Below are 24780 nucleotides of genomic sequence, written 5' to 3'. Positions count from 1 at the left end.
AAACCCCTCAAGCACCTACTCATAATCCTCTCTTTGGCAAGCAGCAGGGATGTAATTGAGCCTCAGCCTCTTTTCAGGTGTGTGTGTTTGTGTTCGTGTGTCGCCACCCAGCTGTGTCACCTCACCTGACAGAAAAGCATCAGGTGGTCTTCTGAGAGTGTGCCTCAGTTACGGGCAAGCTCAACCATTTTGCACTAAATATGACGCAGCATGACTAATATGACTCTTACATGTTGTTTCTAAACTCTCCCCGTAAACGCGTCTTCCTGTTGTGCACAACATACAAGTTTTTGGTCGCGTCATGTTAGCCGGAGTTAGCTAGACTGTGACCGGAAGTAGCTGCGTGGACTTAGACATGAAGCTGAACTATTTTTTTATTTGCTTATAAAAATAAAGGCGATGACTCGGTTAAGTACAGCGACACAATTATATTATAATATTATGTGAAATTGTGAGCGTTGTATTATAGAGGTTTGGAAATTTCAGTACGATTCAGACGATTGCGTTTTATTTTGAAAGTCTACCGGAAAATGTTATTCTGTACGTGTGTATTTGACGCTAACAGACAAACCCCCCCTTCTTCTTCTTGCCCTGTGTGGTCTGAAGGCGGAGTTGAATCTATTAAAGTCTTCTGAGAAACAGCGGTGGAGTCAGTTGAAGCTCTCACTTTAACTAGAATATAGAGTTGGTTGATTTTTCATTTATTTTACGGACCAAACGTCGTTTCTGAGCGGGACGGCAGCGAGAAGTGGACTGATAACGTTACAACTTCACCTGCGAGATAAGTCGACCTAACGTCACGTCCTGAATCGGTAGGAGTGTGGGTTTTGACGTTAATTGTTGACAGCGTTGTACGTTATATCTAAGTTTAACAGCATTTAGAAGATGCTCTAGCTTTTAAATACAACTTTAACACGTATTTCTGTCAGGTGGGTTTTTTTTGACACCTTAAATAAGCTATGAATAACTGAGAAAACTTTAAATTCTGTTATCTATGTGTCAGTATTGAGCTGCTTTCACGGTCTCCCTGCAGTCAGTGTGGACTGAGTTCTGGTGTAATGTAATGATAAGCATGCTGGCTTTTTATCAGTGCTCCATCCCTGCACATTTATCAGACAAACTGAAGAAAAAATGCTCCCAAAGCATATTTACGTCTGACATATTTTAACACAGTGACAGTTTTTATATTTCCTATAATTTATCTACAACAAAAAGGTAAACTTTAGAGTGTTTTTGTAGGTTCTGAGAACCACTTAAAATCTTATAGCTGCTTCAGTGGAGTGGGGCTGCAGGCTGAATCATTTTCCTAAAATGGTCCAAAATATCTAGTCTGAAATTAAAACGGAAGAAGAGAGCAGTTTCAGTGGGCAGGTTGTGGTTAGACTATAATATTTATGTGTGAGTAAGAGTTAGTCACACCCTGCAGCACTGGATAAAAGGTTTTCTTGCCTGAGGACAAGAGAAGGTGCATGTGATAATTGTGGTAAACCATGATGAGTCATGTGAAAAGGACATTCAGCTCTCTTGGAAGTGATTTTAAAGAATGCCACTGGTTGTAGACTGATGTTTTCATAAATCTGGAGTTGTCGTGATGCCAGGTCTCCTGATTGATGGCACTGGAAACAATGCATGTAAATAAATCTTGTGTCTCCAGGAGAACAAATCAACAATTAAGACTGTCTTGGTTTATTCAAAATGCCTACGATAGTCTGTATTCTGTCTCTGACTAGGTGCTGTATAAATCACAATGAAGCACCTCTCCTTGTTTTGCCTGTGTGCACTGGTGATCCTTGAGGGTGTGCTGCCCCAGGCTCCATCGTACGGTGAACGGGGCTCAGATCTTGGCATACAGGTGTTTCAGCAAGTAGTCCGTTCCAAGCCCCTGGAAAATGTGGTGTTTTCACCCCATGGAGTGGCTTCCATCCTGGGCATGCTGCTACCTGGAGCCCATGGAGAGACCAGGAAGCAGATCATTAGTGGTCTCCGTTACAAGAAAAATGGTAAGGACTGTTTCTGACCGTAGACGTTAAGAGTTTTGCTGACGAACCTTTTGTATGTAAGCTGTTTGTTAAACAGTGATTTTAAAAATAATAAGATGTTCATTTGGTCTGCACAGGTCCTTACAAGATGTTGAAGAAGCTTCACAAGGCCCTGACAAAGTCCAACCAGGACCCTGTGCTGATTGGCAATGCCATTTTCAGCCAGGAGGGCTTCCCCATGGAGGCGTCCTTTGTCACCACCAACAAAGACAACTTCCAAAGTGAGACCAGGAGCCTGGACTTCAGCAACTCTCAGGGGGCAGCCAATGAAATCAACGATTGGGTCAACAATAAGACTAAAGGTAGGAGCCGTAAATACAGAGAGAGTAGAGAGTAATTAAGAAAGGTTTGGATAAAGTCGTCTTCATGATCGCCCCAAGTCTGTGACAGTTCCAAGCTATGTAGGGTGATTGGACCCCTGTATACTTACCTGCAACAAAGGCAAACACATATTCAAACTAACACTGAACTTGTTTCTATTTCACAAATTACAGTAAGAGTCAGTTTTCTGTGTGTTCTCATATGATGCTGCATTATTACTTCATCTGTACTGACGAAAACATGAAAGAGATGACTCTTCTCATCGAGCCTTGCTGATTGAATGTATTTCGCCCCATGTTGCACCTTTTTATCCAGGTCACATCCCCACCTTGATCAACCCAGGCATGCTGGACCCGGATATGACACGCCTGGTCGTTGTCAACTCCATCTACTTCAAAGGCTTATGGAAGTCCCGCTTCCAGCCGTCGAACACCAAGATGAGGCCCTTCACCGGGGGCGATGGAAATGTACATTCAGTCCCGATGATGTCCCAGCTGTCCGTCTTCAACATGGGTGAGTTGTGATGTGCGAGAGGTTTCCATTGATGACCCTCTGTGTGAGACTACACATCGCAATATTTCGAAATAGAGCTGTTATTCAGTATTAATGATTTTTGCTTTGATGTCATCGACTTCTTTACATGCAGCCAACATTTCGGATGCATATTGATGCAGAATACGAGGTGTTTTTTTTATTACATTTCAACACCAAATGAGATGTAACATTAAAATTAATTGGCCAGTTGAGGTTATCCTTTAATTGTATTTGACTTTTCTTGACTGGCTTTTACACTTCAACAATTTCATTCTATAAATCTTATTTTGTAGATGCGCTGGAGTATGTTTAGTCATACAGTATTATAGTTTTGTTAGATAATGTGTTTTCCATATTCTAGTGTTTAGAGTAAATGCCATCATCAAACCCTAAACTGAACCTGAAATTAAAATGATACCAGTGCCAACATCTAAAAAAAAACATCAGCATACACTGTACTTTCAGTGGCAACAGGATCCAGTTTGAATGTGTGTCAAGAACTGCTCTTTGTTGTTTTTTTTCCCCTGCTACACTTGAAACTATTTTGAAGGAAAATGTCAGCTCTTAAGTTGCTAAAAACAGAAGTGGTCATAGGGAGTGGATGGCAGGAGGCAGGAGAACAATCGAACATCTTCCAGGAGATGGGAGGTGTGTGCTGCTGCTGGCAGCTGTGCTCAGGAGGGCACGAGAGAGGACACAGACTGCCCGTCTGTGTGCTTCAGGCATGGTGGATGATATGAGCTGAATTTTACACATTTTTGAAATGCTGAGGGGTACTGTAAAATTAAAGGTGGAGTTTTTCGTGGGAACAAATAAAAGTTATGTTTATATTCAGTGTTTCCTATCAAAACGCATTGCGTGCATCCTTGAGGTCTAAGAAATGTGTTGAGTGCACTTCAGTCCTCTTTAAAACATTAGCAAAGCCAAGTCTCTAAATATGTGTAATTCTCTATTGTTCAAAAACCCCACAAGGCACCTTTAACACTGAGCTTTCACAAAATACAAATGTCAACAAACTGATATACTGTAGATTTCACGATTAAACTGTTTAATTTAGTTATTTATATTTTAGATGGAATCCTAGGCATTGCCAGTTTATGATTCATAAGATCAGCTTGTGTCGAGTTGTAAAGAACTGCAGGCTCAGACATGCCCCATTCGTGGGACATTATTTAGCCCTGTGTGAAATGAAATGGTATACCAGTCAGTTGTCTATATTTAGATGAGCTGTCAAAGTTGTGTTAGCATGGTGAGTGCTGTGGGTAGATTCTCATACAGTGTGAGAGTTAAACTAAGGCTGCGTTCAGCTGTGAGCTGTGCACAGATGTTTCTCCAGTGTCCTGCAGTGTTGCTGTCCCCTCATTCCTGCGCTTAGGTCATAAAGAGAGCAAAAGCTAAAGTTTGTAAATAACATAGGTTTGGCTTGATACACTTAAGTTTTGTGGCTATAAAGGGATTTACATACACATAACGTATTTGCATGAAGAGAAAAGTTCTCTAATGCATCGTGGAAAACTTGATCTAAAAATAGTATCCCTTTATAAAGTCATAAACTGTGATATTTGAATATCACTGTTTGTTTTGCTGCTCCCCATTACCAACTGATAAAACACAGTACTGTTCCAGAGAGAGTGCTGCATATGATCTAATGAATATCTGCTGTGTGGTCGGTCCTCACTGAGAAAGAATTTGATTGCCAACCAGGAAATGATGCATTTTCCGCTTCTAGTTTGTTTAGACTGAATAAAAATATTGAGGAGCGATAACCACTAACCACCAGGGTCAGCGAGACAGAGAAAGTACTGTCATCCACAGAGAGAAAATCCACAGGCTGCAAACGAAAATCCAGGCAAAATGGAGACTTAAAACATTCTTACTTAAAATACCAACATTTAAAGACGTATAAAAGGGGAAAATATATCATTTCTCTTGCTTCACAAGATAGTGAAACAGAGAAAACAGGTATGGAATAAAATTAATTTCTATATCAGTGATGATACATGAACCAAGTTTCATCCAGACCTGTGAAATCATTAAACCAGTAACCTCTCCTCTCCTGCCAGGCATGGCCACCACACCTCAGGGACTGAAATATAGGATCATTGAGCTGCCCTATCATGGCAATGCCATCAGCATGCTGATCGTTATGCCCTCTGACGAGGACACGCCTCTGTCCCGTGTGATCCCACACATCAGCACAGCCACAGTGCAGAGCTGGACCAAACTGATGCACATGAGGAAAGTCCACCTGGTCATGCCCAAGTAAGACACAAACACACACACAACGGTTGGTTTTAAGACTTACTAGACTGAATGAGACGAACATTAACATTGCGTGTTCATACTTATGTTTGTGTCTGTAGGTTTAGTGCTGACGCAGAGGTAGATTTGGAAGCCGCCCTCTCAGCACTGGGAATAACGGACATGTTCAGTTTGGACAAAGCTGATTTCAGACACCTCTGTGAGTGAAAACACTAGTCAGACCCAAACCTAAAAGTGACGCAATGCCTCCAGCACCTCCAAGTATTTACAACTGTTGAAAGGATTGTTGGCTGTTTACTGCTAAGAGCCGGTAACAAGTGTGAGAAACTGAATCACTGCTGTTCTCCTCCCTGAGCAATGAAAGGAGCTCTGAATGAAGTGCTCTAGTGCCATCTTGTGGTGTATTGTATAAAGCAGTTTATACTTTTGCTCAACCATTTAAAATGTGTTTGTTAGGTCATTCATAGATAAATATTTTTATTCAATCATTTAATCATCATCTGATTTCCACGTCACTGCTGTTTTATGATATTGATAATAATATTTGACCCTATTTGTCAGACACCTGATCAATAAAATCAAAATACTGGACCACAGATTCAAAAGGATTGCTGTGACACATGCAACCACATGCTAATTTATTAGATCCACCTAGATAAAATTAATGCAGTATAATAGAACAGGCCTGCAATAAATCCAACGTAATGAGGATTATAAACTTCAATCTTGATTGAATGTGTTTGAGAGAGAGTTGATTTAGAGAGTTGGTCATTTTGGAGGTTGTAATTTATAGTGCTGTTGAACTGCACTGTGTTATACCGAGAGGTGAAGATTAACCTTGTCAAATAGATTCAATAAAAACTGAACTGAAGGGAGCATTTATTGCAGGCCTGTTGTATTATACTGCATTAGTTTTTATCTTGGTGTACATAATAAATTGGCATGCAGTGCGTCATAGCAACCCTTTTATCTCAACTGGAGAATCAGTATTTTTACTGAAGAACTTTTCTTCAAACTTAAATTGGGTACGACATGGATTCATTTAATCACTGGAGTAATTTGCGAGTAAGAGAATCACTGGCAGATGTATTTTTGCATCAGTAAGGAAAATATCAGAAACGATTTACAGACTGTAACAAGACTGGATTGTCTAAAGCTAGAATTAACAGAAAGTGTTTTCTCAGGTGCTGAGCCTTTGTTCGTATCCAAGGCGCTCCAGAAAGCCAAAATTGTGGTGAATGAAGACGGAACAAAAGCAGCAGCTGCCACTGGTCAGTATTTGTTTGTCTTGGACTTAAATGTTGAGCCAAGCACAAACCTGTGTGCTAAGTTTGTGGGAATGTTCTATACAACAGTTGTACTTATAGTATTAGTACATTCATAAAAGTAACTTGTTATAGTTTCTGTCATGTTTTACAATCTGTTTGCTGTTCTGTTTAGCTGCCATTTTGCAGGCTCGGTCCTCTCCACCTTGGGTTACAGTGGACAGACCTTTCCTCTTCCTCATCAGACATAAGTCAACAGGTACAGTCTCATATTTCCATCTGGGTTTAGTCACCTTTTTAAAGGTATATATAAATACATTTATATAGAAGATCTAACATTTCTGCAAATATAGGAGATCATTTAAGCAAGATGGCTCAAAATGCAAATTCAACTTGCATAAAATCTTGTTTTACTCGTTCATAGTCTTGAAATATTGAAAAAATAGGATTTTACCTGTAGAAGCAGTACTTGACCATGAGGAGTTCTTCATGTCTCTGTCCCCAGGTACCATTCTCTTCATGGGCCAGATCAACCAGCCTTGAGCCCAGTCATCACTGGCCAGCCCCTGGTAACATCATAGGCCAGCAGAAGAAATGCTTATACACTGCCACGCATGTACACACACATACACATGAATACACACCCACATACAAATGCACACTTTGCTGTAGACTTATGTACAATGTGGACATATGATGTTTTTTGTTATAAATATTGCTTTTTATGTTACCCATTTTCTGTAATGCATAACAGGCTTTATAAAATGTTTTGCAGACTAAATTTTCCACCTGTTTTAATTTTTTTTTATACTTTTTACATTTTAAAATACTTTGAATGTCAATTGTGTATTTTCGCAAGTCTGGAATAAGATAATTAAATTTTTTTGTTTTATCATCACTTTCAGTTTAAATGTTCTCCTTGGGCCAATGTACATCCCAGCTTGAACGACTTGCATTCAGCTACTTTAAAATGATTGTTTCCCTCATTGAGGAAGATTTCTGTTATCATACTTGCTTCATATTTGATAAAATAAATACACATATTTATAACACCAATGATTTTTGCCTTGCTTATATTCTGTAATGGTATTTCTGAGAAGAGAATGTTTGTTTACATGTGGCTTTCTGTAGTACCGTGTTTGTGTTTTCACACGTCTGTCACATTTATAATACAAACTCAATCACAATCACTTCCTGATTGTGGAGGCATAGGTATGGTGAGTACAGTATTGGAACAGTTGGACGTTCAAAATCAAGAATTTAAATTGTAATGTCAGGTTACAGTTCTAGAATTGGATCTTTCAAATCTAAAAATCGTCATATTCAGTTTTCCGTATTCAAATTTTACAATGCTATGAATTGGAGTTACATTTCTGAAATTGGCAAAAAACCCCATCTTATTTTTTTTAAGCTGTACCATTAATTCCAGTTTCAGAGCTTTAATTTTAAATCCTAGCAATAGAATTTCCAAATCTAACACTGCAATTTCAGTTTTAAAATGTTGAATCACAGTTGTAGAATTGGAAATTCTGATTCTAGAATTGTAATTTGACATTCTAGAAGCTGACCTTTCCAGTCAAGATCTGGAAAATCAAATGCTAGTACTGTAAATTAAAAATTCTAAATCTAGAATTGGATTTTTTTTTTGTTCTGGAAGTTTATTTTTCTTTTCAAAAATGTGCATTTCCATTTCATTTTGCACTGGATAACAGGCACAGTATACAAACTAAATTTAACACTAGTGTGTTACAGGTCTGGCACAGTAAAGACACACTTTTCATCCCTCTGGTTTCACATTTTCAGACAGGGACAGATCCGGGGCTTAGCCCCAACTTAAGTCTATGTTCAGGGGGCATGCTGCCGTGGGGATTTCTTTCCCCATTCACAGCAGCTACATGGACTATTTACTGTATCAATCCATTTGCACATCATTTGGAGAAAACATGACTGTTACCCAGGAAAAAAAAAAAATCATCCAGAGCTTGCATCATATTTTGAATCTAATTATTCTCTATGAAGGTATTTTTGGTGCAAAACAACTGAGCACCTGTGCCAGTGGAATTAGTAGTTGTATGAAATAGTCACATGTGTGTATCAGTAAATCTGAGGTCACAGAGGAAAATATGCTCTCGGAGTTGCATACTTGTAGATTTTTTCTCTCTCCCACAAACAACACAACAGTTACACCCTCTCAAATTCTTCATTGCAGGTGCACAAATCCTGTTTTACAAATCACAAATTAAGAAACTCATACGCTCACATTTTTGCTATAGTTACTGCAGAATACTCTGTTACATACAGATCACTTGAACAATCAGCTGAGTATATGATGGCTGCTTAACAGGCTGAACCGGCTGAATCAGACACTGATTGCTTTAGTTGGTTGTGTCATCTCAGGCACTCTGGTTGTATGCATCTTTTATCATGTTAGTCTCTTTGCTGATGCTGTGACTTTTGAGATCCTTAAAAACTCAGGGCCCCTGGGAACTCTGACCTACTTGCTTTGTGATTAATATGGCATCTGTTGAGCTTCAATCGGCTCATTTGAATGTGTTGTGCGCATTCTTGCGGCCATTACGGTAATCCTGACAGCAGCTCCGGGTGTCAGCTGATCCTCCTTTTACTGGCGACTGAGGAGGAAAACCAGCTGAAGGAAAACACTGCTGGCTAGTCAAAAACCATGGCTGCGGAGATTCATTCGAGGCCTCAGACCGCTAGGCCGGTTCTTTTGAACAAGATCGAGGGACACTCAGACACTGTCAACGCGGCCGTTTTAATACCAAAAGAAGATGGAGTGATCACGGTCAGCGAGGACAGGTGAGTTTGACTGGCTGGCTAACGGTAGCCTACACCAGTAGCTAGCGGGCTGCGTGTATTTGCTGGTCATTACACTCATAATTCTCGGTGCACTAGTTCAAGAGTGACTAATCGAAAGACAAGAAACTACATTTTTCGCTCTCATGATGAGATATTTTGGTCGTGATTTTCCATATGGAACCGAGGTTAGCGCAGGAGGGTGTGGGGAGAGAAATTCATCTAGGATGAGACCTCTCCATTAAATATCCGCGAACAAATAACCACAACAGTGAACGGGAAAACAACATTTGGTTTTCAATCTGTAACGTCTCGTTTTAAGGCTCGTGCTCTGCTTCACGTAACTGTATTCAAACGTGTTAGACTAACATAACGCTTAGCAGCTGGCTAGCTACCAAGCTACAGCTCATAGTAAACATTACTTTCTCAAAACTAACGACCTGGTGCCTTCAAGTGCTCGTCGTAATCTACAAAGATTTTATTTATCGGAGGTGTTTTTAATGAAACTTTTTCAGATGGACTTTGTATTAAAATTCGATGAACACAGCAGTAACAAAGGGCACATTTATAAGTTGTTAATACATCTTATTTACAAGTTGCATTATACTTGCGTGGCATAGTCAGTTACGCATGATTTAATGCTTGTTCTTATAAGCTGGGGTCTCCCTGAACATCACATCCCGACAACTTTGGTGTATTAAAACCCCTTTTATTGTGGTTGTTCGTGAATGATTGAAATCTACACCACGTTTTCAACAAAACCTGAAAGCAGCGCTCACTGTCTGTTATTGTGGCTGTAATCTTTGGCTTCAAGTGCGAAGACGCAACATCCCCGTTCAATAAGATAAGGGAACTTAGGTGCTGTGAAGAAACACGATACAGTTTCCATCACACATCTAAACCACTTGATATTCAAAAGGGAAGTTGTGGGATGATAATGCAGAGTCTAACATTCCGGTTCCTCGCTTTTGGTGTTGTTTACAGTTTGACTTTGTGGATATTTTACTGTAATAGAAGTAAAACCACAAACCTGCTTCCTTTTAAAAGGTCGATGAGAACTTATTTTAGATGCACTTGAACCGAAAACCACGTGGTTTTTAAAAACACAACAAAACAGTACATATGAGCTTTGCAGAGTTGTTCTGTTTCTCTTGTTGTTTTTAGGGGTTTTGCTAAAAATGTACCATAATATGTTAAACAGTATTAAAGCACGACACAAAAAAACTATCAAAAGGTCTTTATGGTATATACTTAAGCAATATCACACAAGAGGGAGTTATGTACTGAATATCAGCATGGCTGTGATTCGGTCTTAGGTAAATCGAGTGTGATATTTCTTTTATACAACATCTCACGGACTCCATATTAGTTAAATAAGTAACAACAGTTTATGATTTGTTTTTGTATTTATGGTTTTGGCGACGCCAAAACAAATAGTCCCGCAACTAGACTGTTACCAGACTGCTGCTAACCAGCAAATAAACATGTTCCTGACCTTCACAGTGCAGACTAGCTAACTACTTTATCAACACGTTACCTCAGGAATACGCTGAAGTATCCAGGCTTCTTCCCCTTCATCATCATTTCATTCAAATGTTGTTTCTGGAAATGTATTCACCTTTGCAAAGTTTGTTACAAGCTAACATAGATAACGACCGTTAATGTAACGCTAATCAACGGTTAATAGAGCACCTGTGACGCGGAGTGATACCATGTAGTTAAAAGTCCCAGTGTTCATGGAATGCCTCTCGTCCAATCAAATCACTTGATCCGGAAACTAATACTGTTGTATGAAATGCAGGATTAGAAGTAGATAAAGGTGAAATGCACAGTTTCAGAAGTGGTTCAGTTGTGAGTCATCACCTCTGTAATGTGGTGTCAACAGTAATGTTTGCAGAGCGTGTGTGCATGGCGGGGGCGTCATTTAGCTAATACTGAAAATGTGACCTGCCAAGAATAATTTCCCCCGACTGAAATTATTGAAACTAATAAATTTGTAATACTCGCCCTTTTCTGTGCTGTTTCGTGAACAGAACCGAGCTTTGTCTGTAGAGAGAATTAGGGCTGCTTTCCCAGACGAGGATTAAGTCTTAGTCCTAGACGAGGGCGTTCTTCAATGGATATTTCCATTGATAAGTGCCAAGTCTCATCAAGTATGTATTTGTCTCAGTTTAAAGTAGGCCCCTATGTACAGTAAGTTAAAGATTATAAAATGCATTTAAAGGTCTGTATATAAAAACAGAATCATTGATGCGGATGTTGCATGTAACATCAGAGACAGGAGAGTGCTTTGAATGTGATGATTCGACATTTTCCTTCAGGACGATCCGGGTATGGCTGAAGAGAGACAGCGGTCAGTACTGGCCAAGCATCTACCACACAGTCTCCTGTAAGTAAGACTGCACTGTTTCTGTGGGGGGGGGGATTGTGAATGTTTGCACATGATACAGTACAGCTCTACAATACGAACCTCTCTGCAGCACGCCATGTGTACAGTGATGTCCCCGGCTCATGGAGAATGTCTGCTTCTTTCTCCCCTAGCTCCATGCTCCTGCATGTCGTACCACCATGACAGCAGACGCATCTTCATAGGCCAGGACAACGGAGCTGTTGTGGTGAGTGGAGCTAACTCAAACAAATGGCCTCATACTCTCGCTGCAGGCTCACTCTTACAGTTCTTCAAACAGTCTAGTTTAAAGAAAAGAAAAGAAAAGAAAAGCCTGCATATCTGGTTTAAAAGAAGCCACAATCTCAATATTTAGACTCCTCCACATGCCTGTGGGGGCAGGATGGTTATTAGAGTTAAAACTTTGTGTGTGTTTGCTTGCCTTCCAGGAGTTTCTCATCTCTGAAGATTTCAACAAGATGAACCACGTCAAAACATATCCAGGTGAGAACGAGGGACTCTAAAGGGGACAGCTACATAAAGCATGAATGACGCATCAGCACACTAAATTTAGAGTCAGTGGAGAAGGGGGCTATATGACTGTCCATAAAACTTTAGAAGCCCTGAATGCTCAAATAGACAAAACACAAGCAAAATATCTTCATCAATTTGACAACACGTGCTGCAAACACTCATGGATGAAGATGTTTTCTGTATTTGCCTGTGTTGCGGTGCATTGAGCTCTCAGGGCCACTGTATTTTCCAGGAAGGGGGGAAAAAACAACCCTTTTATTCCATAATTAAGTTAAATTATTATTAGAAGTATTCTGCCTCTTGTGTAGTCGTCATTAAAGTCACATTTAACTGTGGTCTGTTGAGGTCTCTTGTCTTATAAACAAAGTTATGTGTTTCTCGCCAGAGCTCAGTCTGTGTATCCTTGAGCATAGTGTTGCCTATTTTTGCTTCTTGATATTGAAGATGAGGAAAAAGCCACAGCCCTTATACAGTCATTCCCTCTTGATTTCATCTCCTCTCATACTGTCGTGATTGGATGACTCCTCCTGTGACTGTATCAACATCCATTTAGCCTCATCAGTGGAAAATCAGGCCTGGGGGGGGGGGGCTGGCCCGGGCTGTTACTTTAGAGGACCAAACACCACATGTCACCACTGGAATGCTCCATCTGGTTTTCCACCACTTAATGCAGAATCAAGCAGCAGAGCCCGAACAGCGAAAAAACATGACTCACAATCTGATCAAACAGGCAATAAGAAGCGTGTATGCACTTCAAAGCCAGGCAGGGCTTAACGCTGCCATTTGCCTTTTGGCAGTTGCTCTCCTCGTAGGTGCTGACAAGGAAAGTGGCCGGTGATCAAAACCGGCTTACATGTGTTCAGTCAGGTTATAAATTATTATGACAGAATGATTGAAATCATTTCTCTCTGTTGTTCAGATTAATTACTTGGCAAGAATCTGTGTTGCGTTATTATGTAAACAGGTTTGCAGTGTCTTTTGTGCACACTGCACAGGGGACAATAGAAATTTATTGCTCCGTCGGACGGCGAGGAGAGCAGCAGGTTACAGGAAACACTTTGACTAGATACTAAGAGGAAAAACAAATAAAAGGAAAAGCAGAGAGAGAGGATCAAAGTTTGAGCCTCAGAGGCCGGATCCATGTCCACGGTTTGGTCATGAGGCACTTAAATGCATCCGTCCATCCATCCATTAGCTATACCGCTTATCATTTGAGGGGGGGGGGGAGGACATGACCTCAGTTTTATTTTCTCCCGAGTTCTAATGGTTCAAATACTTCATCTTAACACAGTCATAAAGCCTGTCTAGTTTGCATGTAATGTTGTTTGTCACACTGTGCAGCAATGCTTTTCTTCTCGCTTCCCTTTTTAAATTTGAAGAAAAATGTTTCCTTCAGTAATTCTTTAGATTTATTTGATGTTTAAATTGAGATAAAAATTCATTTATAGCTGAATTGTTGCATCAAATTGAACCATTTTACGTGCAGTCCTCCTCATCAACCGTTACATTTTTACCCAGACAGTAGGTTTTGGCTCTTTTGGTTTCATCCATGCTGCATAAACATGCACATGAGCCAATCAGTGTTTTTTAATCTCAATTTTTATATTAACAAGGGACAAACATAGTATTGATGAACACACACAGAATTATCAGCAGTTCCTTTCAGCTCTGTGGAGCGTTTCAGTGTCTTTCACTTCACTGTTTTGTGTTTATGTTTCCTGCAGCAGGCAGCTGTTTTCATTTCCTGCTCCCCCAGTGAGCAGAAAATCAATTAATGTAGCTGAAAATATAATTATATATATAATTAGATAGCATATCGGCACATACCGGGTATTGACTGTTCGCAGGGGTTTTGGTATTGATTTTTGTATCACGTCAATGTAGCTTTTGGCCACTTGTTCTAAACAATGTGGCGCTTCAGACCGGGTTAAAACCCAGCTGGCTGTGAAACACAGAAATCTGACAACAAGAGTGTGCACCATAGGGGCGATCCCAAGATGGACCATTAAGACTGATGGGAGCACAAATCGTTTGAAGGGATTGGTCAGTCTTAGTGTGGATTACTGCGACACTAAGCAGAGCCTCTGATGGGATCAGCACATGGAAAGGGCAAATTAGTCTTAGGTGGCGCTCATCCACGACGCCTTGGATAAAAAGCCCACTCGAGTAGATGTGATCTCGTTTGATGTTTATCCAACATGACTTGTGTCTGTTAAACATGCCATATGTGTGTGTGTGTGTGTGTGTGTGTGTGTGTGTGTGTGTGTGTGTGTGTGTGTGTGTGTGTGTGCGTGTTTTGCAGCCCACCAGAACCGCGTGTCGGATATGGTGTTCTCCCTGGAGAGCGAGTGGGTGGTGAGTACCGGGCACGACAAGAGTGTGAGCTGGATGTGCACCCAGAGCGGCAGCATGCTGGGGAGACACTACTTCACAGCCTGGGCCTCCTGCCTACAGTATCCTTCATTCACTCACTGTGCGTTACTAGTCCATAGGAGCATCCCTCAGTTAAGTTAAGCCTGTTGAAGCCATGACTCTCCGCTCAGATACGACCACGAGACGCAGCACGCCTTCGTTGGCGACTACTCAGGACAGATCACGTTGCTGAAACTGGAAAAGCAGACGTATTCCACAATCACCACACTGAAGGGTCATGAAGGTAAAGACACATAAAGAATCACTTCTATCACCAGCACAGGATTCGTTTTCTCACAGTGCAGCGTATCGCCTGAACATTTTATTTTGAAAATTGAAAAAATTTGGCAAAATAAAAGTGGTAAAAGCTAAAATATGGATGCATGCTTTGGGAAGTGACAAGCAGAAGGTGTGAACAGATGGTAGTTATTTGGCTTAAATATGCTAAACCACTGGTATTTCCTGTAACCACCAAAATATATTATGTCAGAGTAGAGTGTTGAGCCACAACTCGCCGCCACAGAAGGTCTGATAAAAGCCTGACATTTCCTCTGTGAGCGAGCACAGTGTCTCGGCAGGATGTGACACCACTGCTCCACAAACAATTTCATTCCAATTCCATATTGGACGACGACGATGATGGAAAGTACTATCTCACTCGCAGCTCCAGAAATCCCCATCTCTGCTTGTTTGGGTTGAGATCTGGTAACATGCTCATCATTCTGTTCACTGTCCGTTTGAATCCTTAACACGGTGGAAAACTCCCTCTCCTCCTGCATCGTCAAAGGATGAATATGTTACTCAGATGGGAGTTATAATCAGGGGTTCAGTGTACTTGAAGCGGGGCCAAGAAAATGAATCCCACAACAACAACAAAAAAATCCGTTGCCAAGACACTTCGCTGTGTGAGACAAACACTCGCCTGTGTTCTTCTTTGGCCGTTTATCACACAGGAGGTTGTTGAGAACAGGATGAGCCAGATGAGGCAACCATGTTAGTGTGTCCTATGCATTGTGAAATGTAGAAAAACATACAACCATAACATGTTTGTTTTGTTTTTTTTAAATTTCCTACCTGTCTCTTTGATCTGTAAATGAGCCTCGGTGCTCATGATAATACATGTTAATGGAACTGATGATACATATTAATGAGCGCAAGGTGGAGTCCCTTCCAAAATATGTCATGGAAATTAGGATGGAAAGCTCAGGCTACACATCGGAGTGAGAGAAACTCTTTTACTATTTATGAGTTTTGCTATTGCTACATAGCTAATGATAGCATTAACAGCTGTTTGCTCACCAGTCTAGAGGAAACAGTGCAAGTTCAGCATCAAACTTGATTCCTTCACTCGCCAACAGCTGTCTCCAGAGGTGGAAACCAACACAAATGTTAACTCTTGTCTCTATCATGTCTTTCTACTGAAGTTAGCACACTGCAAGAAACCACATTCGGCGGCAGAGAAAACGTACAAATATGGAAGTATAATATAAATGTACAGTTCGTTAACAAATTTCCTGACTGGAAATACTCTGAAGTATTTCTTTTTCTTTCCTGTCAGCTCATGGAAAAGTAGCTGCAGCAAAGGAACATGTAGTTATGACTACTGTTTCTCCACATTGGCTCAAAACGTTGTCAATAACTCGGCTATGAATGGAGCTTCCGCTGTTTGGTTTCCCCTGTGGTTCATGCAGCTACAGCCTAATCAGTCCTCCACCACCTGCCACAGGCTATAATTCATCATATGACTGGTCTGAGTTCAAGATCCGGTCTGTCCCACGGTTCCTTTCCTGTACATGCTCGATATTTTACAAAAAACGTGGACAAAAATTACAGTTTTGCGAGTCGGTTTTTCTGGAAAATCTGTGATTCAAGCAAACAGAAATGCAGTTAAAAGCATTTTAAGTTATCATAACTGTGGGTTAAAGGGCTTGTGCGTAGCAGTGTGTGGTATTTTGGCTACAGCCACAGAAGGCTGGTGTGTTTATCATGTGTTATAAGCTCTACCCTCTGAGATGAATGGACAGATGGTCTGTGTCGGGTGGTTGATCAGCTGAATACAACTGAGTTCACAGAACAGGACAAAATCTTCTTTTGCTCACCACTGGTCCCCTGCACTCCCAGTGAAGCGGACATGATTTATTTACTTGTTGCTGCCCTAATGCCACTTCACATGTACCATTCATCATCATTATACTGAGAGGTTAAATATTTACTATGATCCACATTTTATTAGACTGTCATATGATCTGTATTTCATCTATTTATCTGTGAAGTAACAACAGCTTTCAGATAAATGTAGTAAAGTAAAAAGGAAATCATGTAATGAGATGATGTAGATATTTAAAGTTACACAAAATAGCTTGTTACTTTCTAACTGTGACAGACACAGATGGCGACAATTATCAAGTTGGTTAGCAGTACTAGCAACAACAAATACTGCTACTTCAATTTAGCAAGTGAGCTAACTAGCAAGAAGCTAACAAACATGTTTCTCACTCATTAGCGAGCTTGTCTACCTTTACCAACTTGCGTCCAGCATTAATGCAAAATAATGTACCATACTAAATTAATTAGTTTCAGAATTAGGATTTTTTAAAATGTTAAATAATAAACATTTACATTATATTCACTGGGTATTCAGACACCTTCACTTTTTGCACATTTTATTATGATATAGATTTAATTTTAAATGGATTAAATTACAATTTTTGCTCATCAATCTAAACTCAGTGACCTATAATGATGAGTTCAAACATATTTTAACAAATTTAAATATTTAAAAAATATATCTCATTTATTATTCAGACCATTTGCTTTGCTAATAACATACTTTAAGATCATAGAGTTGTGTCCCGAAGGAATGCCACACTCCTTGGCAAGCAAGACTAAGCTAAGAGCAGCTCTTTACTGGAGCAGTCAATGAGATACTGGTATAACTGGTATCCACTAAAACGCTGGAGAAAAAGAAAAGAGCAAATTATGCCTTTAGAAGGGGGGGGGGGTCCTCCAGTTTCAAGTTCACAGTGTTTGGCTGGAGCTGCCTGTAGTTCCTCTAGCATGCACTAGGTGGAGCCAACAGGTCAGACCATAACACTGTCCCTGTCTAACAAGTATGTGTTCCTTTGTCTTTCGACTCCTCCAGGAAGTATAGGAGCTCTGTGGTGGGACCCCGTCCAGAGGCTGCTGTTCTCAGGGGCCTCCGACCACAGCGTCATCATGTGGGACATCGGGGGCCGCAAAGGACGGACGCTATTGTTGCAGGGACACCAGTAAGTCCTACGCTGTTTCGTACATATATGGAGGCAGAATTAGCTTTCCCTGGGAGGCTTGAAAACCTTTAATTAGGGAAATTGGACTGTAGGTGTTGAAAGGACACACAGTTTCGCCACTTCATTTCCTTTCACAACAGTGTCCATCTTGTCCCTCTGTGACACTCGTCTCCTCACTGTCCTGTCAAAGGCAGCTCTCGGTGGTGTCAGTAACAGCTGTCCCCAGGCACTGACTCTGTTTTTATCTCCTCCTCTCGGTCTACGTGCATCTTTCAACGCCTCCTAGTCACCAGCAAAGCTCATGTACGCTGATGCGTGGCAGAGCAAGCCTTCATAGATCCTATTGCACCCCAGCAGGATTTACAGAGGTTTGTCTCTCAGACACCAATAAAAAGGAGAGTTGTTGTCCGACAGGCGCTAAATCTTGTTTTGGCCCGGTCTTTATCTCTTCTCAAGCCTTTGTGATGTCCTTCTCACTCCTTTTTTCTCCTTCTCCTGTATTAAATGTATTAAACTTCCCTTTTATGGGATTTATCAGTAAAAATACTGATTGTAGCAGATTTAGATTAAAACAGTTTTCTGCATCAGTCTGTTACCCTCAGCTGCTAAACTCTCCACTATGTTCACCAGCTAGTTGCTAACTTTGTCTGTCTGCTGTTTGGTTCTGGGCAGACAGTGTGCGGTGTGTTTCAGGCTGTCCGTGGGTATTTTGTAAGAGCTGCTTCGATTTAACCTTCCAAGAGATGTGCCTCTGTTCTTTCTCTTTGTTCTTTGACTCCCTCAGCGAACGTGTTCAGGCGCTGCGTTACCTCCAGTTGACGAGGCAGCTGGTGTCGTGCTCGGCCGACGGAGGCATCGCGGTGTGGAACATGGACACGCAGAGAGAGGAGGTTTGCTTCACTGCTGCTGTGACACAGTTACAGTCAGATACAGGGTTTACAGTTGGATCCACTCTTTAAATCGCCTTATTTTTCTAATTGTATTATTTATGGTTTATAATAGTTCTTCTCATAGATGTAGTGTGAAACGCAAATAATACGAGAGTTGGACTTGTTGTAAAAAATAAATACTCCAGTGATGATGTAACTTTCTTCAATGCTAATTGACAATAAATGTTAAAGCTCCAGCTGCTCACCAGTATATTAATCAAAGTAGTATACAGTAGTTACCATGGAAGCTGTTAAGATTTCTCCTCTTTATTTTGGTCTCAGTTGCTGCTTGCGTGACAGTTTTTGCAGCACTATTCCACTTGTAGAGTCAATTTAATTTAGTGGGCTTCATTATGGTGTTTCTGCATGTTTTAACAGTGGTCTTAAACGTGTCCGTGTCTCTGCAGGCGCCTCAGTGGTTGGACAGCGACTCGTGTCAGAAGTGTGAGCAGCCTTTCTTCTGGAACATCAAGCAGATGTGGGACACTAAGACTCTGGGTCTCAGACAGGTACGAGAGCGTGATCATTGTCCTTAAGCGGAGGTCGTTCACCCCGACCGTGAGTCGCTCTGACGTACGCGTGTGTTTCCTGTGTTACAGCACCACTGCAGGAAGTGCGGCAAAGCTGTGTGTGGAAAATGTAGCTCAAAACGCTCCACGTTCCCAATCATGGGCTTCGAGTTCCCAGTGCGGGTGTGTGACGTCTGCTTCGACACCATCAAAGAAGAAGAGTGAGTAAAGGCCTGCTCTAACTTTTTAGTCACGTTTTACTCCTGTCTTCAGAGGGCAACTCTGATTAAACGCTGTCATTGTGTGTGTGTGTGTGTGTGTGTGTGTGTGTGTGTGTGTGTGTGTGTGTGTGTGTGTGTGTGTGTGTGTGTGTGTGTGTGTGTGTGTGTGTGTGTGTGTGTGTGTGTGTGTGTGTGTGTGTGTGTGTGTTGCAGTCGAACACCATTGGCCACGTTCCACGAGGGGAAACACAACATCGCCCACATGGACATGGACCCAGCCAGAGGCCTGATGGTCACTTGTGGAAGCGACCGCATTGTTAAGGTCAACAACAGTTCTTTGATACCAGATAATTCATGCATGCGTTCAGCCTGTAACACACACACACACACAAACACAGTGAACCTTCTACACAAAACTCAAACGAATCAAATCAGTATCATTTCCTTCACACTGCTGTTAACCTAGATTCATATCGCTGCAGGCAGACCTAAACCCAAAGCCTTAGTCATATATATAAGTCATGCTAACGTTAGCTATGTAGCAATAGCAAAACTTGAAATATGTCCGGCATAAATCACCATGGATGGAAAAAAATCACCTATTTTGATAATTACTTTAATAACTGAAGCCATTTTTTCATGCAGACAGTTGTGTATGTAATAATGACAGCTAATAACTGTAATAATAATTATTATTAATTATACTAAATGTAGCCGCAGGTGTTGAGCAGGATCGTTGGGGCAGGAGGTAGTTTTTACAGTTTCAAATTAACTTAATAGTTAATAGTTACTTAATAGAAGATTTGCTGCATTTCTTTATTATTTCTGACATTTTATTAACCATATGATACATTGATTAATTAAGAAAATATTTGGCAGATTATTTGAATATTAAAATAATTGATAAGTGTTTGTCTCGTGTGGATTATGCCGGCAGATGGTTATAAAAACTTTCTTATGGACATTTTTAATTGTCCACATTTCTTTCCCACCATGTAAACTTGTCGCTATTGAGCCTGATAGAATAGAATATAATAGAACAGATCTTTATTACCATTGTTAAAAAAACAATGAAAGTTAATAAGTTAAGTTCCATTAAAAAGCAAACTACAAACTTTCAACCCTACATGGGTTAAAACATGAGATTTTTGGTGACGTATCACTTTGAGTTTTAAGTTTTTTAATTTGTTCCTTTATATCACCTTTACTTTATATCTATTTCCTTTGCATCATTTGGTTGAAATGATCTGTGATAGAAAAGGTTAATGACCTGAGAGCAGAGTAACATTCAGTTACATTCAGTTCACCTGACAATAACAATGCAGCTCTGTACCAGGCCTCCTCCTGTCACTGTTATTGGCTGTTTGTCTCCACAGATCTGGGATATGACGCAGGTGGTTGGCTGTAGCTTAGCAACAGGCTTCTCTTCGCGCTGATTGGCCCAGCCCACTACATGCTTCTCCCTGTGCTCCGCCCACTCTTCCTGTTACATGGAAACCCCTCTGTACAGTGCATCTCCCCATCACGCCTGGGATCTTCTGCTGCAACCAGGCCTGTTCTGGGTGAATGGGTGAGTGTGTGCGAGTGTGTGTGAGTGTGTGTGTGTGTGTGTGTGTGTGTGTGTGTGTGTGTGTGATAGTGTACCCCTCCACTGTCCTTTTGCTTCTCATAAACAAACTCTTTAATTTCACTAACTGTCAGTCCTACATGAAAGTGTGTGTGACTGATTTTTGACTTTTTGCGCTGATCCGAAACAGAACCCTAAGCACAACAGTGTGTGTGCGCGTGTGTGTGTGTGTATGTATAAGTGTGCATGTATTGTAATGGTTTCTCCTATGGGAGGAATTGTATTGATATTAGTGTTTACATTCAATATTTCTGATGCTTCTTTTGACAAAGGTCTTTTTCTTTTTTTTATTATTACCCCTGCACTGTAAAATTCGGTTTCATGGAATCGACCTGCCGTTCACACTAGCTTCTCCTCCTTATTAATGTGGCCCACTAACTGCATCTTACTCACTGTAACATGTACAAAAAAAACCCTAATCATCTGTATATAGCTGTGCATCATGTGTATAGCAGATACTCGCTTGAAATGACTCGCACTGATCAAAGTGATCAGCTTTGTTCTGTCTTTTCTTTTTTTCCTCTCTTAATCTGTTTCTGTTCCTCTCTTTCACTAGTTGGCCTTAAATCACTCTCAGGAGGTTTTACATCAGTAAATTGGGGGCGGGGTCTGTTCATGTCAGTCGTCACTGTTTAATAAGACGTGATTACTGAAGAGAAGACCGGCTTCTTTCTTAGTGGATTAACTAAATCTCTTGATAAACTGCCACAGAAATTTGATAAAGTCGAGCCAGCCTCCACCTCATGATCCCAGGTGAGGCAAACTGGAATATGTTGCCATAGTAACATTTCCTGATGTTTCTATTCCCAGCCATACTGATGTGTACCGGTGAAATTAACAGTTCAAGGTTTGATTAGTGTGGGTTTAAGTCTCCAACTTTACTTAGAAACTATATATATATATATATATATATATATATATATATATATATATATATATAGCACAGCATCACTGTCTCCTAGGTGATTCTCACTCCCTTTAGAAAACAAACACAGCACTGATGGTGTAAACCCGATGCCTCATGAGAATTAGTTTTCATCTGTAATCTAAAAAGAAAAAATATATAAATAGTAATGTTTTTTTTTGGTGTAAATTTAAGTTTCGTGCCACCAGAAAGGCAACAGGTACTGAACAGGTACTCCAAACTAAATGCAGCAGTAACAGCTGTCATGTTGAATCGTCCGCCAACCTCCCCCTCCCCCTCCCCCTCCCCCTCCCTCCCTGCTGAATCGTGGGTCAGATCAAGGGTGCCTGTCTCCTTTCAAAAAAGCCTTAAAGAGAGACGGATACACTCACAAAGCCTTTTTTAGTGGTTTGTCAGTGCTCGCAACTGTTTCACTCACTCACTCACTCACTCACGCTCGTTCACTTTCTCACGCACTCACCTCATTACGAAGCTCTGGATATCTCGACGGCATTTCATGTCTTCCTGTCTTTTTCACTTCCTGCTCTGAGCTCTCCTCCTTCCCCTCACAAATCTGTGTGCATCAAGGACGTCTCATTACACTCTCACCACTGCACTGAATTGCACAACTCGGTGGTCTTTGTCTTTGAATCAAAACCTTCTTTCTTTCTTTTTCTAAGTTCAGATTTGGGAGGGATAATAGCTGAATTCGATGTAGCGTCCCTGTAAATAGCGGCTAATATCTTCTAATGTTAGACTTGATGCTTGCCTTATTGTAAGTGGAAAAATGAGCATTATAATGTTGGGATTCCTGATTTGAAAATGTAGTCACATTCCAGTTTTCTGATCATGTAGTGTATATTTATATTTGTAGTAAAGTATTTATCTATTATCACTGTAAATGTTGTTTACTTTTCTTTGTGCCCATCTAATAGTCTTTATTTCTGTCGTAGTGACAAACGAAAAACATGTTGAATGCTCTTTATGAAGCAAACTCGGTAATGTTGAGATGAGCTGCAGTGTTTTACATCTTAACATGGACAGATATCGACTGGTTGATCGCGTGACAGCGGTGGTTACAGCCTCTATTGTTTCCCCACACACACACAGTGTCACACAATATCATACTTGGGGTTAGACTGATTGATCTGATTTGTCAGTAGCCAGTATTTTATTTTTAAATCTGAACATCCCTCTGTCGTTTCCCTTCAAAATCAGATTTTTGTAAAAGATGAAAAAGCCTCAAAAGACAGGACTTTCTCCCAAACAGGAGTGAATTCAGAAAGCTCTTGGCCTTAAAATGATATAGTTATAAAAAAAAAAAAAAAATATTTTACGAAAGCTGCAATAATTAATTTTTTTGGGCCACTTTGGGGAAGTGGAACAAGCTGATAATGTAATACCATGTTATAAAGATGTGGTGAATCTGCTAGCAAACGGTTATACAAGAAGCAATGTTTGCATTCAATAGGAGCTGTGTTTCTGGACATCTGGTTAATATTTTGTCCACTTCCTGTTTACCACGTCTGCAGATAGTGTACAGAGGGCTTTATCAAAGCATCAAAACAGGGAGATTTAAATCATTAAAAGCTGCACAGAGCTGAGCAACTGCAGAGATAGGTGATAATTTTCTGTGGGGTCATAGCAAGAAGTGACATCTTTCACATGACACTGAGCCATTTGTGCTATTGTTAATATGAAAATATTAATTAGTGCAGCTTTAAAGTCTTTTGCATGTTTTAAAGACTCATATTATAACTGAACTTCTGTCGTATCTGAAGTATTGAACTTAGGTTGGCTGAACAATTTTTAGTCAGTCAACAGTACTGGCAAACTGATCTCAGTCCAACCCGTAAGTGTGATTTTAAAAAATCATAAAAGCGTCATCAGGGATCTACAGGGTTATTGACGATGCTACCGTACAATCAGGAGTCAAAGCTCTCCCTTCCTTTTTTTCTGTTAACCGGACATTGAAGCATCTTCCAGTCATCACTCCTCATCATGTCACTGCAACAAATCACATTTAGTGATAAACAGAGTTTCTCCACAGCAGATGGACAAGATGTTTAAGATATGATGGATGGGCAGGATTTGCTGTTTGCAGAAGCAGCTAATGAAATAGATCTTCAGATTGTCGGACCGTCACAGGAAGGACGGGAGTAGATTTGTGTCGCGCTGTAAATGGTTTATCGTTTGTTTCACCAGATGGAGCATTTATAGGAGTCGTTTTGTTTCTGTCATCTTTTAGTTCATTAAACACTAGAACGGATGGCCTTCATGTTGATGGGAGGCCATCAACACTTTTAAACATGAGTCATTTTCCTAAAACACCGTGGCCCATAAACTCAAACTGTGTAAATTGTTTTCTGCTTGGTTTGACTTTTTCCTCTTTGAACTGCTTGTAAAAAAAAATAAATAAATAAAAAATAAAAAAAAGACACTTGCTGTTCCAACATGATGTTAATGTATATCTCAAAAATACTTGTATTTTTTAAATACTTTTGCTGACAATACAGTACTGACATTAGGCTCTCAGTGCCCTCAGACACAGAGAGTGAATCGATGCTTAATAAAGATATTCTGATATGTTTATTTGACTGTTTGTTTGTTTGTTTGTTTTCATGTCTCCGCGCCGGCGGGTTGTCCGTCCGTCCCGTTGTCGTGGACACGATATCTCAGTAACGCCTTGACAGAACTTCTTCAAATATGGCACAAACGTTCACTAGGACTCAAGGATGAACTGCTTAGATTTTG

At 40.5% G+C, this 24780-nt stretch overlaps 2 protein-coding genes across 2 annotated transcripts; both read left to right on the top strand.

The window, feature by feature from the left end:
* The first annotated feature begins 571 nt into the window (after positions 1 to 571).
* Positions 572 to 7477, top strand: serpine2 (serpin peptidase inhibitor, clade E (nexin, plasminogen activator inhibitor type 1), member 2). Its single transcript, XM_056374111.1, has 9 exons — positions 572 to 812; positions 1731 to 2000; positions 2117 to 2341; positions 2676 to 2873; positions 4958 to 5156; positions 5258 to 5355; positions 6341 to 6427; positions 6597 to 6680; positions 6927 to 7477. Exons 2-9 carry the CDS (start codon positions 1748 to 1750, stop codon positions 6962 to 6964), a joined length of 1182 nt encoding a protein of 393 aa, XP_056230086.1. The 5' UTR covers positions 572 to 812; positions 1731 to 1747; the 3' UTR covers positions 6965 to 7477.
* A 1553-nt stretch (positions 7478 to 9030) lies between these two features.
* Positions 9031 to 24616, top strand: wdfy1 (WD repeat and FYVE domain containing 1). The gene is made up of 12 exons (XM_056374062.1): positions 9031 to 9238; positions 11557 to 11624; positions 11777 to 11850; positions 12071 to 12125; positions 14458 to 14608; positions 14699 to 14811; positions 17710 to 17836; positions 18621 to 18726; positions 19173 to 19274; positions 19365 to 19495; positions 19709 to 19817; positions 20872 to 24616. Exons 1-12 carry the CDS (start codon positions 9102 to 9104, stop codon positions 20929 to 20931), a joined length of 1233 nt encoding a protein of 410 aa, XP_056230037.1. The 5' UTR covers positions 9031 to 9101; the 3' UTR covers positions 20932 to 24616.
* Positions 24617 to 24780: the final 164 nt, after the last annotated feature.

The sequence above is a fragment of the Seriola aureovittata genome, chromosome 4 (genome assembly GCF_021018895.1).
Source record: "Seriola aureovittata isolate HTS-2021-v1 ecotype China chromosome 4, ASM2101889v1, whole genome shotgun sequence".
In the NCBI taxonomy this organism is placed as follows: Eukaryota; Metazoa; Chordata; class Actinopteri; order Carangiformes; family Carangidae; genus Seriola; species Seriola aureovittata.
The sequence above is the reverse complement of the archived record's forward strand: the minus strand, read 5'-3'. Positions and strand labels throughout refer to the sequence as shown.

What these genes read in the sequence shown, in the direction of transcription:
- serpine2 (XM_056374111.1), top strand. Translation starts at nt 1,748, where the DNA reads ATGAAGCACCTCTCCTTGTTTTGCCTGTGTGCACTGGTGATCCTTGAG. An exon ending in TCTCCGTTACAAGAAAAATG is followed by an intron (nt 2,001 to 2,116) that starts GTAAGGACTGTT and finishes TGGTCTGCACAG; the next exon opens with GTCCTTACAAGATGTTGAAG. An exon ending in AAAAGCAGCAGCTGCCACTG is followed by an intron (nt 6,428 to 6,596) that starts GTCAGTATTTGT and finishes TGTTCTGTTTAG; the next exon opens with CTGCCATTTTGCAGGCTCGG.
- wdfy1 (XM_056374062.1), top strand. Translation starts at nt 9,102, where the DNA reads ATGGCTGCGGAGATTCATTCGAGGCCTCAGACCGCTAGGCCGGTTCTT. An exon ending in AGGACAACGGAGCTGTTGTG is followed by an intron (nt 11,851 to 12,070) that starts GTGAGTGGAGCT and finishes CTTGCCTTCCAG; the next exon opens with GAGTTTCTCATCTCTGAAGA. An exon ending in CACACTGAAGGGTCATGAAG is followed by an intron (nt 14,812 to 17,709) that starts GTAAAGACACAT and finishes CGACTCCTCCAG; the next exon opens with GAAGTATAGGAGCTCTGTGG.